The 19569-nt window shown below is 46.8% G+C and overlaps 1 protein-coding gene and 2 pseudogenes across 2 annotated transcripts in view; 1 reads left to right on the top strand and 2 right to left on the bottom strand.

The window, feature by feature from the left end:
- Positions 1–300: 300 nt before the first annotated feature.
- On the bottom strand, positions 301–420 carry LOC134981982 (5S ribosomal RNA; annotated as a pseudogene).
- A 530-nt stretch (positions 421–950) lies between these two features.
- On the top strand, positions 951–1070 carry LOC134981831 (5S ribosomal RNA; annotated as a pseudogene).
- Positions 1071–13760: 12690 nt separating this feature from the next.
- PPP4R3A (protein phosphatase 4 regulatory subunit 3A) overlaps positions 13761–19569 on the bottom strand; it is a 116596-nt gene continuing 110787 nt past the window's right edge. For both annotated transcript variants that reach the window (XM_063948582.1, XM_063948583.1), the window contains 2 exons: positions 16101–16318; positions 13761–14557 (listed from right to left, as the gene is read on the bottom strand). In XM_063948582.1, coding sequence (XP_063804652.1) covers positions 14441–14557; positions 16101–16318 — 335 coding nt within the window. In that variant the 3' untranslated portion in view covers positions 13761–14440. The remainder of the gene's footprint in view (positions 14558–16100; positions 16319–19569) is intronic.

Below are 19569 nucleotides of genomic sequence, written 5' to 3'. Positions count from 1 at the left end.
GTCGGAGTTCAAAAAAGATGTATATGTGATTCAAGACTATTATGCAAAATATTTATATCAATTAAAGTAAATAATTGGCAAAAAATCGCTATAGTATAGTGTAAGCCGGAGAAGCTAAGATTCTCAAAAAAGGAAGAGAAGGAAATCACCTTTTAGTCTCAGAAGTGTCCGTCACATAGGTATATGACCATCATTCATACTGCAAAAATCCCAAATGAAAAAAATGGTTGCAGAAAATGAAATCATAGGTCATGAGGGTCCGAGTACCTATCTGTGACTTTGAGATTGGGCAGCAAAATTTATTTGCAGTACCAGGATGTTCCAAGGTGGTCTCCCATCCGAGTACTAGTCCGGCCCTCCACTGCTTAGCTTCCAAGATCGGAAGAGATTGGGCATCTCCAGTGGGGTATGTCCGCAATTTCTTAAGCTAGCCCTTTCATTTGTCACCTTGATTTGGAAAAGGCATTGGTCATATTTTTAGCCAGAAAGAGGGACGGACACGCATATGCCAACCAGATTCAAAAGGTGCAGATTGGGTATAACAATTATATGACAAGAAATTATTATGGCCATAAACAACCAATCAGGGTAAATCCTTCCTTGTTTATATTGTACTGTACACCAGTCATTGATGAATAGATAATAAACTCATTCTTGGTTGTACTGTCTAAATAAGACAGAAATACACTTAATTCTTCACCAAATAAGATCCAAAATTACTACAAAGATTCCTTTATAGTTAAATGGGTCATCATCTATATCTTTCTTACAACCAAAGATCCACCATTGGTATATGTATACCTGAGGCAGGATACTGCCATATAATTGTTATACCCAATCTGCACCTTTTGAATCTGGTTGGCATATGCGTGTCCGTCCCTCTTTCTGGCTAAAAATATGACCAATGCCTTTTCCAAATCAAGGTGACAAATGAAAGGGCTAGCTTAAGAAATTGCGGACATACCCCACTGGAGATGCCCAATCTCTTCCGATCTTGGAAGCTAAGCAGTGTAGGGCCGGACTAGTACTCGGATGGGAGACCACCTTGGAACATCCTGGTACTGCAAATAAATTTTGCTGCCCAATCTCAAAGTCACAGATAGGTACTCGGACCCTCATGACCTATGATTTCATTTTCTGCAACCATTTTTTCCATTTGGGATTTTTGCAGTATGAATGATGGTCATATACCTATGTGACGGACACTTCTGAGACTAAAAGGTGATTTCCTTCTCTTCCTTTTTTGAGAATCTTAGCTTCTCTGGCTTACACTATACTATAGCGATTTTTTGCTAATTATTTACTTTAATTGATATAAATATTTTGCATAATAGTCTTGAATCACATATACATCTTTTTTGAACTCCGACAATTCTACATATTTTATTTATAATCTATTAAAATCATGATTTTACCAGTATTGATTGATATACTATAGTTCCTTTGAGGTAGAGTGCTCCCAAAAAAGAGTCTACTTCTTTTTCCATTTTCTTTATTTGGCATATTTTTTTCAACATATTTCTGACTCATGGGAGCACCACTGAATGGTAACTAAATATTGTGCATCTGAAAAGATACAATATCTCTCTATATGCACAGTGTCAAAGTCAGAAAAATGTCTCTATGCACGTTGCCATATTTGCACCGCACACTGGTCCGCGCTGCGCATGCGTACGCTCTCCCGTGAAGGCGCATACCCGCAATAGCGTGCACTCGCAGGCGCGGTATGCGTATTTACGGTAGAGTTTATGTAGTCGTAGCGTGCGACTCATTCGTTACATATTTTCACAATTAATGTAGTTTATAGATCATGATCCCTTTGATAGTTTCTGAAAGTTTGGTTAATATAGAAGGTCCCTGTTTAAAGGAATCCCTCTTTGTATTGTACGAAGGGTCTAACAGGAATCATACAGCAGTGTTTGGTACCCATCGGAAGAGTATTTAATTAGTAATATTCCGGTGTTGGTTTGGAGCGTATTAATCGCTCGTGCGAATAGTTATGGACATAAGAAGTTTATGTCCATTTCTATTATTTACTCATACTCAGGTATGCGGCGGGAAACCCAGTTTCCCACCCACCTGAGCTGTTGGAAATCGTCACAGCCCACCTGTATGAATCACCCTATGACCTTTTGTTGTGATACAGGGTCGAATTCCTTCATCCAATGGACAATGGGATTGTAGGGACTATGAGATTGCATTGTGTGTGGGGCATAAATAGGCAGGCCGACCATATCCAACTTCACTCTCTCATCAACGGTTATCTGCTGATAGCCGGGAGCTGGATATCGAGGCGCATGCGACCATACCCTTTGTGCGTAAGTTTTCTCTCCGTAATCATTGTCTTTCTGTGAGCCAATTTCTATCATCTCTCTCCGTCTCTCTCTCTCTCTCTCTCCTCTTTTCTCTTATATCTCTCATAGTATTATAGCATTGTATTGTATTGCATTTAGGTCAGTGTAGTATTGTCTTTTTGTATTTATTGTTTAGTTCTGTGGTTAGGAAGTCTCTGTTATATTGTAGTGTATCATTTGTACTGTTATCCCCTTTTTACAAGTATATTAGATATAATACAGTTAATAGGCTTTGGACCCTAAACCAGTATCTGTGTATTTTCTATAGTGTTAAGTGTTCACTTGAGCGTCGGTGTTGCTCAAGCAGCTTTTTAGTTAGTCAGGTTACACAAGGTTGCACTTACACCCCGTATTCACATTAAGGTATTCTGTGTATTTCATTAGTATAAGGTCTAGACATAAAGGTATAGCATTGTGAGCGTCTGCACCGCTGGTGACCTCCTCGTGGTCTCGAGCGTAAGCTACGCCATAGCGAATCATTACTCTAGTCATAGCCAATAACGTGTCCTGTGATCACTGGGCCGCGAGCGAACGTGACGCTTGAGCGTCTCGCCTACGGCTGAGCGATCGTTACGCAGATAGCGTACCCTTATGGTACTTCTTAAGCAAACAGCGTACAGTGTTCTTAGACTTCATAAAGGGTTGTTTATACGACAAAGGAATTTAGCATTGTCAATAGTTACCGTAATCTGAAGCAATTCTATAATACAAATTTCAGTTTCTCAGAGGACTTTACTCAGATTTCTATTCATACAAAAATTATTGTCAGACCAGTGCGGTTCCCAAAAACCCTTCTCTGCAATTGTGATAGGAAAGAAAGTTTAACAAATCACCCAAAGTTTGAAGAAGGGAAGATGGAATTGTAGAAGTGGTATGTACATATTCACCTCTCCCAGCAAAATCCTAGCAACACACAGCCGCTAACAAAGTCATGTCCCCTCTGTGGGTGTGCAGTGATATGGGGAGCAAACATCCTTACCCCCCCCCCTCCCTTACACAACGATTCCATCCACAGGGAGAGAGCGGAAACTGACCAAGTATGCCGCTTGTGTCTCGTATACCCAGCTCTATAGCTAGGGTTATATGTCACGCCGGGGACACGGCCACGCATACATCTACCATCAGATCTGAGTCACCCCCTAAGCCAGGTTACATGCAGCTCTCCCACTAGTGCACCTTGTTACATTGGAAAGCCCTGTATCCATAGCCAGATTAAGGGGGGAATGCAGGGCATACTGTACCCCGGGCCCCCCTTTGTCGGGGGGCCCCCTGGCCAGAGCACACTGCCATCACTAGATTTCCCAGCAGCCAGAATGTGAGCAGGACAGCACGCAGCGCATAATTAGCAATAATTAGCTATTGAGGAGATCTGGTGTTTCACTGCTGAGAGAGGGAATGACATTGTTTAGTTAGAGCCGGACATTTTAGTGCTGACAATACAACTATCTGGGGCTACCTATACTAATAGCAGTAATGATGGCCACATTGCCACAGCCGAGCAGCTTGTAACGTTGCCACAGGTAACAGGAAAATGTCATGCTGGGGCCACTAGTAAAACCAGCATTCGAACAAGGCAATGTGCCTTCTCCTATGGGGTACAGGAGCCGACGGTCCACTCAGATCCTATTGCTGACACCGTGGCTCAAGGCTCTGCACATCGCCTGGACTCCTGAACCCTGCCACTGGGTGCAACAAGTCAATAACTTCTCCACTGGCTCGCTTCTCTTATCCACAGGCTCGCTTCTCTTATCCACAGGCTTGCTTCTCCACAGGGCTCGCTCCTCTTATCCACTGGCTCGCTTCTCTACTGGCTCGCTTCTCCACAGGGCTCGCTTCTACACAGGCTTGCTCCTCTTATCCACAGGCTTGCTTCTCCACAGGGCTCGCTTCTCCACAGGCTCGCTCCTCTTATCCACTGGCTCGCTTCTTCACAGGACTCGCTTCTCCACAGGCTCGCTTCTCCATTGGCTCGCTTCTCCACTGGCTCGATTCTCCACAGGACTCGCTTCTCCACAGGGCTCGCTTCTCCACAGGCTCGCTCCTCTTATCCACTGGCTCGCTTCTCCACAGGGCTCGCTTCTCCACAGGGCTCGCTCCTCTTATCCACTGGCTCGCTTCTCTTATCCACTGGCTCGCTTCTCCACAGGCTCGCTTCTCCACATTTTTGCTTCGCCACTGGCTCGCTTCTCCACAGGGCTCGCTTCTCCACAGGCTCGCTCCTCTTATCCACTGGCTCGCTTCGCCACTGGTTCGCTTCTCCACAGGCTCGCTTCTCCACAGGCTCGCTTCTCCACAGGCTCGCTCCTCTTATCCACTGGCTCGCTTCGCCACTGGCTCGCTTCTCCACAGGGCTCGCTTCGCCACTGGTTCGCTTCTCCACAGGCTCGCTTCTCCACAGGCTCGCTCCTCTTATCCACTGGCTCGCTTCTTCACAGGACTCGCTTCTCTTATCCACTGGCTCGCTTCTTCACAGGACTCGCTTCTCCACAGGCTCGCTTCTCCACAGGACTCGCTTCTCCACAGGGCTCGCTTCTTCACAGGACTCGCTTCTCCACAGGCTCGCTCCTCTTATCCACTGGCTCGCTTCTTCACAGGACTCGCTTCTCCACAGGCTCGCTTCTCCACTGGCTCGATTCTCCACAGGACTCGCTTCTCCACAGGACTCGCTTCTCCACAGGACTCGCTTCTCCACTGGCTCGCTTCTCCACAGGACTCGCTTCTCCACAGGACTCGATTCTCCACAGGACTCGCTTCTCCACAGGACTCGCTTCTCCACAGGCTCGATTCTCCACAGGCTCGCTTCTCTTATCCACTGGCTCGCTTCTCTTCTCCACAGGACTCGCTTCTCCACAGGCTCGCTTCTCCATTCTTTTCACTGCTTCATGGATAGACCCCAGAGATTGAAGCAAGCTTTGCTGCCCTATCACTGAGATAAGCTGCAATCGTTACTGTGGAGAATTATTCACCATCAATATTAAAACCGCGTTCATTAAGACAGCGAGGCTCCGTGGGCTATATTTCCAGCTAAACACTTAATTGGAGGACAGTGGATTCTGACACATTGTTGCAATTGCTAAATGACTCTGGTTTCCCGGGGATGTAACATGTGACTGAGCGGTGGTGTGAGAAATACCAGGATTCCTCCACGATTACTTTATTGCATTGCCCCGAGTCTTCTGAGCAGACTATTATACAGTCAATTTATTACCGTGTCATTGTTAGCCACTAACAGGTCTTTACAATGCGTGTTACAGTATGCACCCTCCTCAACTGCAGCTAGGTGTATCCTGTATAAATGTGTTTGGGAAATCAAATTTTTTTATGTTTTTATGTTTTGTATGTAATTGAATGTCACTGCTGTGTATTATCAATTAATAAATGTAATACAGATTTGTCCTCATGCAGCGGGAGACGCCTGGCGTGAGTGAGCCGACAGGTCCCGGCATCTTAGTCCCAACGCGATGCAACTATATACAACTGTGCTAATTAATTTGATACACGGCCCTTGTATATCAGCATGCGACTTGGGGAAAGCTGACATTTTCAATTGTTAAAAAGAATCCTGCAAACTTTCCAGAGCTCCAGCAAACTGCACTGGGAGGGTGGGAGAAAATACCAGCAGACAGGTGCAAGAAGCGTATACAGGGCTACAACAAATCTATGGAGGCAGCCAGTGTCGCTGAAGGGTGTGCGGCCACACATTAAGGAATAGTGCCTCTAATATTATCCAGGTCATATTTTACATTGAGCGTTTGACATCACAAATACGCTGCAAAGGCTTTTTTTATGTATTCATTACTTTGGACATCCTATTAAATACTCTGATGATATGAAGTTGGCTTATAATCTGCATGAATGTCCATAATTAATCTTCCCCTATTCAGAGCCATCTGTCGCACCATCTAACAACCAGAAAGTCACCAAATTTGGGGGAGAGAATACACAGGACCTGGGAAGCAGAATTCCACGGGAAAAAACGAGTGTAGAAAAAGTCTCCGATAAGGGGAACATGTGAGAACAGCGTGAAAGTGGACAGATGTTTATTGCGGTGTTATCAGTGTAACACAATCACGGTAATCATTCATTACAATTACATTCTCTTTACTCATTTGTCCATCCAGAGAGAGGGTAATATTATTTCTGCAGCAGGATATATTGGTTTCCACAGGAAAACATCAGGGTGTAGAGTGGATCTTGATCCAGAGGCACCAACAGGCTAAAGCTTTAGGCTGTCCCAGGATGCATTGGGGCCTCCTCTATAGCCCCGCCTCCAGGCACTGGAGCTCAGTTTTGAGTTGGTGCCTGCAGCAGCAGGTAACATAACAGGAGGACTGCACTGGGCACTTTTATAAGAACATTTCTTCAACTGGGCTGTCAGCGCTGTATGTCAGGAGACACTTCAGCCCTGCAGCTCCATCACCTCCCAAGCGGCTCTGTTCCCGTGTACTTGCGGTGGAAACGCTCCAGCCTAGGCACACAGTCACAGACCGCTCTCCTGGATCGCGTGGCTGCGACTGGGAGGAGGAACGAGGGTCCCCCAGATGGGACCCGCCCTTAAATCGCGTTCCGTACGCGACCTAGGGAGAAGGGTCGCGGCGCTGGTGTGGACACAGTCACCGAGTAGAGACCCCACTAGACCGCTAGGACGTAAGAGTACAGGTCGGGTGTACTAACGCCCCATTTAATAATACTCTGTAGTACAGGCAGTGGAAGTCCAGTATAGGGGAACCGGCGCTTGACTTGTAGCCCTTCCCCCGGCCCAGGACGCCATCTCTAAGTAGATTTTCCCTCCCTGGAGCTGCCTCGCACTCTCCCTCATTCCCTGAAAGAGACGCTAGGCGCCATCTTCTGAGCATAGTTGCTACTGGTCTCTGAGACTGCAGGGTAAGGTCTCCCTTGTAAAGGCGCCTGTATACAGCGCTGTGACTTTACAAACACTTGAGTATTCTACATGTCTTTAAACAGACAGCGTTTATTAAGAAAAAGTGTAGCTATTACAGAATATATTGTGCGAGTATTCTGATATATACCTCTGGTCTAGGACCACGCTGTGAGATATATATATATATATATATATACATATACATACACACACACACACACACACACACACACACACACACACACACACACACACGCTAGTCCAGTGCAGCTTTATTGTGATGATAATTTCTGCATTGCCTGTGACTGTGTGTGCCTGTATGTGCTGTGTGGTTTCACTCTCAGTGTTTCCCAGATATAACTATCACTATATACTATACCCTAAGGGACTAGGTGCGTCTGTGTCTGCTAACATAGTGCGTCACAGTATTTATCCACTACGTATAGTCTACTGTGTAATCAGTCACATAATACCGGATTTATTCGCAGGTGTTGTACTTTGGCAATATCGTACTTAGGGGGTCATTCCGACTTGATCGCACACTAAGTTTTTTCACTGCTCAGGTCTGAACTTCGCATGCACCGCAGTGCGCAGGCGTGTCGTACGGGTACAAAGTGGATCGTTACTGGGCGATGGATTTTACGAAGAATCCATTCGCACAGCCGATCGCAAGGAGATTGACAAGAAGAGGGCGTTTGTGGGTGGCAACTGACCGTTTTCTGGGATTGGTTCGAAAAATGCAGGCGTGTCCAAGCGTTTGCAGGGCGGGTGTCTGGCGTCAATTCCGGGCAAGAACAGGCTGAAGTGATCGCAGCGGCTGAGTAAGTTCTGAGCTACTCAGAAACCGCACAAAACTTTTTTGTACTGCTCGGCTGCACATGCGATCGCACACTTGCACAGCTAAAATACATTCCCCTATGAGCGGTGACTATCTGATCGCAGCGCTGCAAAAAATAGTTAGCGAGCGATCAACTTGGAATGACCCCCTTAGTCATTCTGTTGTTGCATTCTCACATAATGTCTAACAGAAAGGGCAGTAACTCAGTGGAAGCTCCTGCATTACGCAGAGCATGCTCCAGGGATTTACCAGAGGGGAAGTGTTATATGACGGTCTGTGTACTAATGTCATATGCCTCAGTCAGGCCGCAGCTCCTGGAATGGAGCACCCTGGGCTGTGTTCACCAACCTACTGGGTACACTGGTGAAACGCACAGCGCCCGCTATGGGACCACTGGTGCACTGCACCTCATATTGTCCCTTTGGTTAGTCCGCCTTGGGTGGAAAAATTGTCTAACCAACTGCAGCAATATATCAGTCTTTGGTTAGACAGAAACCTGCACTAGGTCACTCCCGTGTCTGTGTCTAAGCGGGCGGCTTCCTCCTCACAATTCAAAATCCTCTCTGATGTTTCATCTGAAGACAAGGGGGAGCCTACGGTCCTGCCAGACACTGAATCCTGTGTACGGATGAGGATTCTCCCTTGCAGATTGATGGCCCTGCCTTAGTGGATGCTAATAGCATATCCTAAAGAGGAGGATTCCACTACTGTGGCAAAGAAAACTGATAGATTTTTAACCACCTTCTGCTGTTTAAACTTATCACCCCATTCTGACCATTTGGTGGACCTTCAGACGGGAACCCTGGACTAATCCAGGGAGAAAATTCCCTCTGCAAAAACAGGCCTTGGCTCGCTATCCTCTCCCTGCAGAATTATGTAACAATGGGAAACTCCACCGCTGGTGGATTCTCACGTCACCCGTCTAGTGGTATCTTCTACTCTGCCCATCACCACACTGAATTAACCGGCAGATAAGCGTGTAGAGGGATGCCTGACGTCTGCATACTCCCTTACAGGAGCTGTACACAGACCCACTATTGCTGCCTCCTGGGCTGCTAAAGGTATTGAGGCGTGGGTTCAGGCATTAGAGGAAGAGCTGTCCGAGGATATATCCGACAATGCCAGACAATACCTGTCTCACATTACCAACACCACCTTCACGGGGGACATTATGTTTGGAGAAGACCTAAATAAAATAGTGCCTGAAATAGCAGCCGCTAAAAAGGCCTTTCTCCCCACTACTACTCCTTCTGCACAGAAGGCAATAGGTACCACTTTCCGTTCCTTTCGGCCTCAAGGGAAAGCAAAAGGTCTTGTGCGCCCAAAACCATAAAGCCTAAGATATAACAATCCTGGGCGGCCCGTCAACCTGCTTCAAAACATGCAAGCTTGATGCATGACGGGACGGGCCTCCAGAATGGGAGGCAGACTTCTAAAGTTCACCCAGGTCTGGTTAAAAACTACTTTAGATGCATTGGTACTGGAAGTTGTCTCTCACGGGTACTCTGTCTCGTTTAAGAGACGTCCCCCCAGCCAGCTTTGCACTACGACCCTCCTTTTGGATGCGTTAAAAGGTGTTAACGTCAATATTTGACCCCGTTTCTTTCCCGAAACTCAGTGGGTCCTTCCGGCCTATACTCAACCTCAAATCTTTAAACAAGTTTGTGAGAGTGTCCGAGTTTCATATGGAAACACTGTGCTCCATTGTACTGGCTATGGAACCCGGAGACTATATGGTATCCCTGGATATACAGGATGCGTACCTGCATATACTTTTTGCCATGTTGCACCAGCAGTTTCTGCGGTTTGCTAATGGCAACCTCCATTCCAATTCCAGGCTCTGCCATTTGGACTGGCCACGGATCCTCAGACCTTCACAAGGTCATGGCTGTTATGATGGCTCATCTCCGTCGCCAGGGAGTCAGCATCCTGCCGTATCTAGACCTGATGATTCTGTCAAATTCCCACGAAGTCCTCTTCGGTTATCTGCAACTGAAGGTAACATTCCTGCAAGCCCACGGGTGGCTTATCAAATGGAAGAAGTCCCCACTGGTCCCAGCTCAGAGCATGGTGCACCTGGGAGGCAGTCCTGGACAAAAGCAGTCAGAAGACTGTTTCTGTCTCCAGAAAAAGTCCTGAAGAAGATTCAGGACAGAATAAGATGCTTCCTCAGTTGTCCAAGTACTTGGCCTGATGGTATCGGCCTTCGGCATGGTGGCTTAATTTCATTCCTGCCCACTACACAAATTAATCCTGTCCAAGTGGGACGGCTTGCTTCATTGGATCAGATTTCACATGATCTCTTTGACTCCGGAGGTTTGCCTGACGCTGACCTGGTGAATCCAGGATCAGCAAGAGCAGATCCCATCCCTTCTAGGTCCCCGACTGGGATTCCGCTTACAACGGACGCCTGTTGAGGGGATGGGGAGCAGTGTTGGATCAATACTCATTTCAAGGTTGTTGGATTAAGGAGGAATCACTCCTTCCAATAAATATTCTGGAGCTGAGGGCGGTGTTCAATGCACTATTTCTCGCCCTACCTCTAGTACAGAACAGGCCCGTTCAAGTACGACCAGACGCTACTTCGGTGGCACACATTAACCATCAGGGCGACACTCGAGGCCGCATGGCAATAATGGAAGTGTCAAAAATCCTTTATTGGGCAGAACGCCATCTGCCAGCCATATCGGCAGTGTTCATTCCGGGTGTCCTGAACTGGGAAACGGACTTCCTCAGTCGCCAGAACGTGCACGCCGGAGAGTGGAGTCTTCACGCAGAAGTCTTTAGACTCCTAGTGGACAGATGGTGTCTACCTAACATAGACCTCATGGCGTCTCGACACAATTACAAGCTTCCAGTCTTCGGATCAAGGACACTCAAGCAGCGTTCGTGGACACACTGGCGGTTCCATGGAAACTTTGGCTGCCCTACGTGTTCTCTCCAGTTTCTCCTGCCCAGGGTACAACGGAAGTTCAATCAAGTAGGAAGAATACTACTTCTAGTCGCTCCAGAGTGGCTTCGACAGCAATGGTTCTCAGACCTACAGGGTCTGTCGACAGAGAGACCCCTTCTACTTCCTCAGCGCCAGGACCTCCTCGTACAGGGCCCTTGTGTCTACCAGACCTGGCCAGACTGGCTTTGACGGCGTGGCTCTTGAAGCATCACTCCTAAGGGCCAAAGGATTTTCCGAGGCGGTTATCCAGACTATGTTGAAAGCCTGCAAACCGGCATCTGGCCGGATTTATTACAAGGTCTGGAATTCTTACTTCACCTGGTGTGCTGATAATAATTATAATGTATATCGATTCAGACGTCTAAAATCCTGGCTTTTCTGCAACAAGGCCTTGACCCAGGTCTTCGCCTGGCCACCCTCAAGGTTATATATATATGCCTTGTCGGTACAGTTTCAGAGGAATATTGCGACTATACTTTCACTCAGGGAGTACTTAGCATTCAGCATCCCTATGTACCTCCTGTGGCTCCATGGGATTTGACTGTTGTACTAAAGGCCCTGCAAGAGTCTCCATTTGAACCTCTTGAGTTGGCGGACCTTAAATGGCTCACGGCCGAGGTCCTGTTTCTGCTGGCTATTGTCTCTGCAAGACGGGTATCGGACTTTAGTTTTTTCGTTTTTATTTTACAGTAACGGGCAGTTCTACGAATTCGACTGGTTATTTGCCTAAGGTGGTATCATCTTTTCACCTTAACTAAGAGATTGTGATTCCGGCCTTTATCTCTTAGACTTGTCTTCCAAAGAGCGGTCTTTGGATGTGGTACGGGTTCTCCGTATGTATGTGGAGAGGACTGCCTCAATCAGGAGGTCAGACTCCCTTTTTGTACTGTTTTGTTTCTACAAACGTGGCTAGCCTGCGATTAAGCAAATTTTGGCCAGATGGATTAGAATGGTGATTGCACAAGGTTATGCGCAGGCTGGACCTCCAGCTCCTATTAAAGCCCATTCTACTCGGTCTGTTGGACCTTCTTGGGCGGACCACCATTGCGCGTCCGCAGAACAATTGTGCAAGGCGGCTACGTGGCCCTCAGTGAACACATTTATTAGGTTCTATGCCTTTGATACTTCCGCCTCCCAGGATGCTTCCTATGGATGCCGGGTTCTCATGCCCGCTAAGGCGCGTCCCCTCCCTGGAGGAACTGCTATAGGACATCCCCAATGTTTTCCTGTGGAAACCAATGTATCCTGCTGCAGAAAAATAGATTTATGCTAGACTTACCATTGTTAACTCTCTGCGAGGTACACTGGGTTCCACAGGGCGTCCACCCTGACGCACTTAGCTTCTTTGTGTTTGTATGGCTTTAGCCGCTGGTCCCTTCTCCTGTCGAGAGATCGTGGTTCTCTGTGACTAACATCTGCCTTCTCTTTTACCTGCTCCTGCATTGGACTGGTTAACGATACTGAGCTCAAGTGCCTGGAGGCGGGATTTATAGAGGAGGCGGTGCAATGTATCCTGGGACAGCTTAAAGCTTTAGCCTGTTGGTGCCTCTGGATCAAAATCCACTCTACACCCCGATGTTTTCCTGTGGAACCCAGTGTACCTCACAGAAAGAGATTTAACAATGGTAAGTCTACCATAACTCTCCTTATTACTAACGCTTATGAGAAATGCTGGGACTGTAACACAGTGTATACTTCTACATGAACACAAGTTTTACCTTAGCGGTACCTTTCCTGACGCTACCAGCAAACGGTGTAGGTGTCCCCAAAATCAGAGATCACCAATGTATCTACTGAGTCCATCTACGAAGCCTTGTCCAGGAACAGCTCTGGGGAAGACAGACAGGTGTATCCAACAGGTACATTTACATTCACAGCTACAATAAGGAGAGCAGGAGTTTTACACAGTCATAAAGGTGATAATACAACAAAACCATGGTCCATTTAACGGTACAGGCTAGAACAGGGGCAGGCAACGTGTGGCACTACACATCCCAGCAGGCCCTGCCACCATTTTCCTAAGAACATGCTAATACTGTGAAAGGGCATGCTGGCATATGCGGTTCCACAACAGCTGGAGGGCCTCTGGTTACTTGCCCCTGGGGTAGCAGTCCACTCATTAGGGTGGTGAGGGGGGTTATTTAATTACCACAGCACTAATGAATGGTGGCATCATTAAAGCGCGAGGCACAATGGTGACTGACGCAGAGCAGAACTTACACCTGCCGGCTGAGTGTATCTTGTATGTTTTCACATTGCGCATTCTGGAACCAAGAGCGCACAAGTACAGGTGACCCAGGGTCATCCGCATTTCACCTGCATTTGCACTTAAAACTGTGTGGGGCGTTTTCGGGCAGAGAGGGTGTGTTGATGGAATGGCGGGCTATGTACGGTTGGATGGAAGTGTATCAGATGCCTGTTACCCTATGTTTACTGAGGACGATGATGAGCACCAATCTACCGGATAGGGCACAGACACCAGACACGGATATAGATCTTTATTTCTGGGGGCCAGGACTGTACGTCAGAGAGCCATTGTGAGGTCTTCAGTTCCTGGGGTACAGGAGATACAGTGCGTCATTAGTACAGCGCCCCAGCAGTGAACCACAATGACACGCAGACTCCATGAAAAAAAATTTAATGGTCCCAAATATAGATTCAACAACTCGGCATCGCCCCAGGGTGGAGAGAAGAGTAAATGATACAACTCATGACGCACAAAATGACCACATCTAGAATTGCAATCAAATTTTAATCAAGATGGGGTGGAGATTTTTTCCCCCTACACCTCCAAAAGAAAGCTGCAGTTAACGGGCATATGGGGGCACGGAGTTGAAAAAGAAACAAAAAGAAAGAGGGGGAAAAAATTGAATAAAAAGAAAATAATGGAGGAAAAAGGTTATAATCGGCTCACCCCACCCAGGGTCTTAAAACCTGTTGTGGCAAATGTAATGAGAAACATGTTCAGGATGTGTGAATCCTACAATAGGCAGAAACATTCCGCCCAAACAGAAGTGCTGGCATCCATCGTATAGCTGCAGGCTCTCCCCTCCTGAACGGCGCGTTTCGCCGTCTCACTCTTCCTTCCGCTTTGAGCTTAGGAGCATCTGACCAGCCAATCCAGAGTTCAACAAGAAACTCCTGCCCTGTTGGCTTTTTTATTTGACTTCTTTTTTCCTTCCCTGAGAAAAGGGCAATGTGTGGTCTGTGGGAGAGCACGAGGCTTCTGTAGTCCTGTCTGACATTTGTCATCGTCCCTCTCCTGGTGCTCCTGGGAATTGGCACTTATCAGCAGATATCTACATGTTGGATTGTGTTGGATTTGCTCACAGCGCTGTGTGCAGCTGTGGTCAGTTTTCTGTTGTGGTGGGAGACCACTTGTTACATGGGAGCTACCCAAACAGACGCTGGTATTAGGAGCCGAGCCTTGCTTTCTTAGAGGCTGGCAGAGTCTCTTCCTTCTCCTCTTCATCTTCGTCATCCTCCTCCTCGTCATCATCAGGATAATCCACCAGTCCAACCAGGCCTCCCTGAAAATCAAATAATAAGCATTACCCACAAGCAAGCTACCAAGCGCAGAAGGACAATAGATATTGCCTGTATTATCCCTTTCGCTGCTCTGGGTTCTCACCCCTGTGCTGAAGCTATTTTTTCATGTCTGCGCTCCTCTTATTCCAACGCCAATATCACTTTTTTTTTGTAATGCCGTAACCACACAAATTATAGCTTGCCTATTTCAGAACACTTGGCAGAAAATACCATTAGTCTTTTTGCACATTCTGAAATGGCAAATAAAAAATGTATCCTAAATGGCCACAGAAGTGTTTTTTTTTTTTTTTTTACTGAAATGTCAAGAAAGTGAACCCAGATCCCCATCCGGCTGTCTTATCAGCCTCTCAGACACCCGTGGATCAGCCGCTGTACAGTTACCACCACTGCGCAAGTCAGGACATTCTCCGCCATACATCGAGTCTCCTTACCTATGCCTCACATTGCATTAATCCACCGTACCAGAACAGCACGGGAGCAGGATTCTGTGTGTAGGCTTTGACAAAAAGAAACTCTGCACTTGCAATGAAAATACATATTTTTCTCTTATTTTTGCAGTCTTACAGTAATTTAACCCCGCACCGCAGTGTTATTCAAATTTCCAGCACTCAACTGAATCTACCCCCGTATGTAAGAATAATACAGTAGCCCAATAACGCCTACCATTTTCTAAACTAGACAACCTAACGCATGAAACAAGATGGGGAGATCTGTGGATTTATGTTTTTGTTAGTGTAGAGTTTCAGTAGACGTCATCACCAGACGGTAACTACTAAGGGGGCACATTATTTAAAAGAGGATTCCCCCCTCTTTCAAGACAGGGTGCCCCCAATCTTTCTAGGTGCTGGGAATAAAGGCGCCTCCCCCCCCATGATTTAATTTATTGTTTTTTTATATAAGTGCGGTCAGCCCGCACTCATTCTCTTTGCTCTGGGGGATGAGCGGGGCTCCTCAGGTCTGGCTGTATATCTGGAGGACGAGCCCCTGAAGAGACCTGGTCATTCAGGTCATCATATCAGTGAGGCCGCCAGCACGCTAGGTGGTCTGCTGAGCCCATGTGGACAGGTAAGGTACTGCAGAATTTGTGGCCTTTACTTGTGTAGCTAACTAGGACAGTAATGACAGTATTAGCACAGGTACACGTTGTCTAGATGCACTGTCTTTCCCACTGCACACATATAATCAGCTTATATTTATCAATGCTTTCTCTAACGCAGGCTGACACATTTAATCATTTCCCACCTGCGGACACAATGGCTTTACCAGGGGCATATTTTGAGCCAGCAGCCGGATTTGCTCCAAGCTCTAAATCAGATGACCCAAGAAACAGAGATAAGGCGGGAAACCACAAAGGAGGAAAATGGGCGAGATAAACCTCCGTCCCCCAATGAGAGAGTAGAAGCTGCAGGTTCCTTGGAGTCAGAAGCTCCTCTATAGGCAGAATGTGCATACATTCAGCTGGTTTACTATCGCCCTCTCTCCAGGCTTGCTGTAGTAACGATCACAGGGAACATGTACAATCACCTTTGTAGTAATAGCTGCTATCTGGGGTGTGCTTTTGGAAACGGATCCGGGGGAACCAGGGGAGCCGGGGGAACCAGGAGACAACGGTAAGCTGCTCGCCGCTGATTGGCTGGTGAGGTTCGTCTTGGTCACACCAGAGAAGGTAAGCTTAAAACTGGAGCTCTGCCGGGCAGTGAGGTTTGTCTTCAGAAGCACCTCCTTCTCTTCACTTTCCTTCACTGGAAAACAAGGGAACAACACGTCAGCGGTGCAGTCATTACACGCGTTACTAGAAAACCTTTAGCAATAGGTGAAGAACGATACCAGTACTGTACATGGGTACGACACGTCAGCGGTGCAGTCATTACACGTGTTACTAGAAAACCCTTAGCAACAGGTGGATAAGGATACCAGTACTGTACATGGGAACGACAAGTCAGCGGTGCAGTCATTACACGTGTTACTAGAAAACCCTTAGCAATAGGTGGATAAGGATACCAGTTCTGTACATGGGAACGACACGTCAGTGGTGCAGTCATTACACGTGTTACTAGAAAACCCTTAGCAACAGGTGGATAAGGATACCAGTTCTGTACATGGGAACGACACGTCAGCGGTGCAGTCATTACACGTGTTACTAGAAAACCCTTAGCAATAGGTGGATAAGGATACCAGTTCTGTACATGGGAACGACACGTCAGTGGTGCAGTCATTACACGTGTTACTAGAAAACCCTTAGCAACAGGTGGATAAGGATACCAGTACTGTACATGGGAACGACAAGTCAGCGGTGCAGTCATTACACGTGTTACTAGAAAACCCTTAGCAATAGGTGGATAAGGATACCAGTACTGTACATGGGAACGACACGTCAGTGGTGCAGTCATTACACGTGTTACTAGAAAACCCTTAGCAATAGGTGGATAAGGATACCAGTACTGTACATGGGAACGACACGTCAGTGGTGCAGTCATTACACGTGTTACTAGAAAACCCTTAGCAATAGGTGGATAAGGATACCAGTTCTGTACATGGGAACGACACGTCAGTGGTGCAGTCATTACACGTGTTACTAGAAAACCCTTAGCAATAGGTGGATAAGGATACCAGTTCTGTACATGGGAACGACACGTCAGTGGTGCAGTCATTACACGTGGTACTAGAAAACCCTTAGCAATAGGTGGACATGGGCACGACACGTCAGCGGTGCAGTCATTACACGTGCTACTAGAAAACCTTTAGCAATAGGTGAAGGATACCAGTACTGTACATGGGTACGACACGTCAGCGGTGCAGTCATTACACGTGTTACTAGAAAACCCTTAGCAATAGGTGGATAAGGATACCAGTACTGTACATGGGAACGACATGTCAGCGGTGCAGTCATTACACGTGCTACTAGAAAACCTTTAGCAATAGGTGAAGAAGGATACCAGTACTGTACATGGGAACGACACGTCAGCGGTGCAGTCATTACACGTGTTACTAGAAAACCCTTAGCAATAGGTGGATAAGGATACCAGTACTGTACATGGGAACGACACGTCAGCGGTGCAGTCATTACACGTGGTACTAGAAAACCCTTAGCAATAGGTGGATACGGATACCAGTACTGTACATGGGAACGACATGTCAGCGGTGGTCATTACACGTGTTACTAGAAAACCCTTAGCAATAGGTGGATAAGGATACCAGTACTGTACATGGGAACGACACGTCAGCGGTGCAGTCATTACACGTGTTACTAGAAAACCCTTAGCAATAGGTGGATAAGGATACCAGTACTGTACATGGGAACGACACGTCAGCGGTGCAGTCATTACACGTGTTACTAGAAAACCCTTAGCAATAGGTGGATAAGGATACCAGTACTGTACATGGGAACGACACGTCAGCGGTGCAGTCATTACACGTGTTACTAGAAAACTCTTAGCAATAGGTGGATAAGGATACCAGTACTGTACATGGGAACGACACGTCAGTGGTGCAGTCATTACACGTGTTACTAGAAAACCCTTAGCAATAGGTGGATAAGGATACCAGTACTGTACATGGGAACGACACGTCAGTGGTGCAGTCATTACACGTGTTACTAGAAAACCCTTAGCAATAGGTGGATAAGGATACCAGTTCTGTACATGGGAACGACACGTCAGTGGTGCAGTCATTACACGTGTTACTAGAAAACCCTTAGCAATAGGTGGATAAGGATACCAGTACTGTACATGGGAACGACACGTCAGTGGTGCAGTCATTACACGTGTTACTAGAAAACCCTTAGCAATAGGTGGATAAGGATACCAGTACTGTACATGGGAACGACACGTCAGCGGTGCAGTCATTACACGTGTTACTAGAAAACCCTTAGCAATAGGTGGATAAGGATACCAGTTCTGTACATGGGAACGACACGTCAGTGGTGCAGTCATTACACGTGTTACTAGAAAACCCTTAGCAATAGGTGGATAAGGATACCAGTACTGTACATGGGAACGACACGTCAGTGGTGCAGTCATTACACGTGTTACTAGAAAACCCTTAGCAATAGGTGGATAAGGATACCAGTACTGTACATGGGAACGACACGTCAGCGGTGCAGTCATTACACGTGTTACTAGAAAACCCTTAGCAATAGGTGGATAAGGATACCAGTACTGTACATGGGAACGACACGTCAGTGGTGCAGTCATTACACGTGTTACTAGAAAACTCTTAGCAATAGGTGGATAAGGATACCAGTACTGTACATGGGAACGACACGTCAGTGGTGCAGTCATTACACGTGTTACTAGAAAACCCTTAGCAATAGGTGGATAAGGATACCAGTACTGTACATGGGAACGACAAGTCAGCGGTGCAGTCATTACACGTGTTACTAGAAAACTCTTAGCAATAGGTGGATAAGGATACCAGTACTGTACATGGGAACGACACGTCAGTGGTGCAGTCATTACACGTGTTACTAGAAAACTCTTAGCAATAGGTGGATAAGGATACCAGTACTGTACATGGGAACGACACGTCAGTGGTGCAGTCATTACACTTGTTACTAGAAAACCCTTAGCAATAGGTGAATAAGGATATCAGTACTGTACATGGGAACGACATGTCAGCGGTGCAGTCATTACACGTGTTACTAGAAAACCCTTAGCAATAGGTGGATAAGGATACCAGTACTGTACATGGGAACGACACGTCAGTGGTGCAGTCATTACACGTGTTACTAGAAAACCCTTAGCAATAGGTGGATAAGGATACCAGTACTGTACATGGGAACGACACGTACACATACACCCAGCAGGAATAAGTCACAAGCGCAGCAATAAGTACTTCCATACACAGAGCCTCCTCCAGCAGGAGGAAAGCCTGAATCTCGCTACTATCGGTAGCATTCTATACACTAGAGGCTGATATACTTATCAAGCTTGTTAGTTTTGCCGTTAGTACATGCTGGGATGTGCGTTTCCACAGCAGCTGGAGGGCCGCAGGG

The sequence above is a fragment of the Pseudophryne corroboree genome, chromosome 12 (assembly GCF_028390025.1).
Source record: "Pseudophryne corroboree isolate aPseCor3 chromosome 12, aPseCor3.hap2, whole genome shotgun sequence".
NCBI classification, from domain to species: domain Eukaryota; kingdom Metazoa; phylum Chordata; class Amphibia; order Anura; family Myobatrachidae; genus Pseudophryne; species Pseudophryne corroboree.
This window is presented reverse-complemented; position numbering and strand designations above follow the sequence as displayed.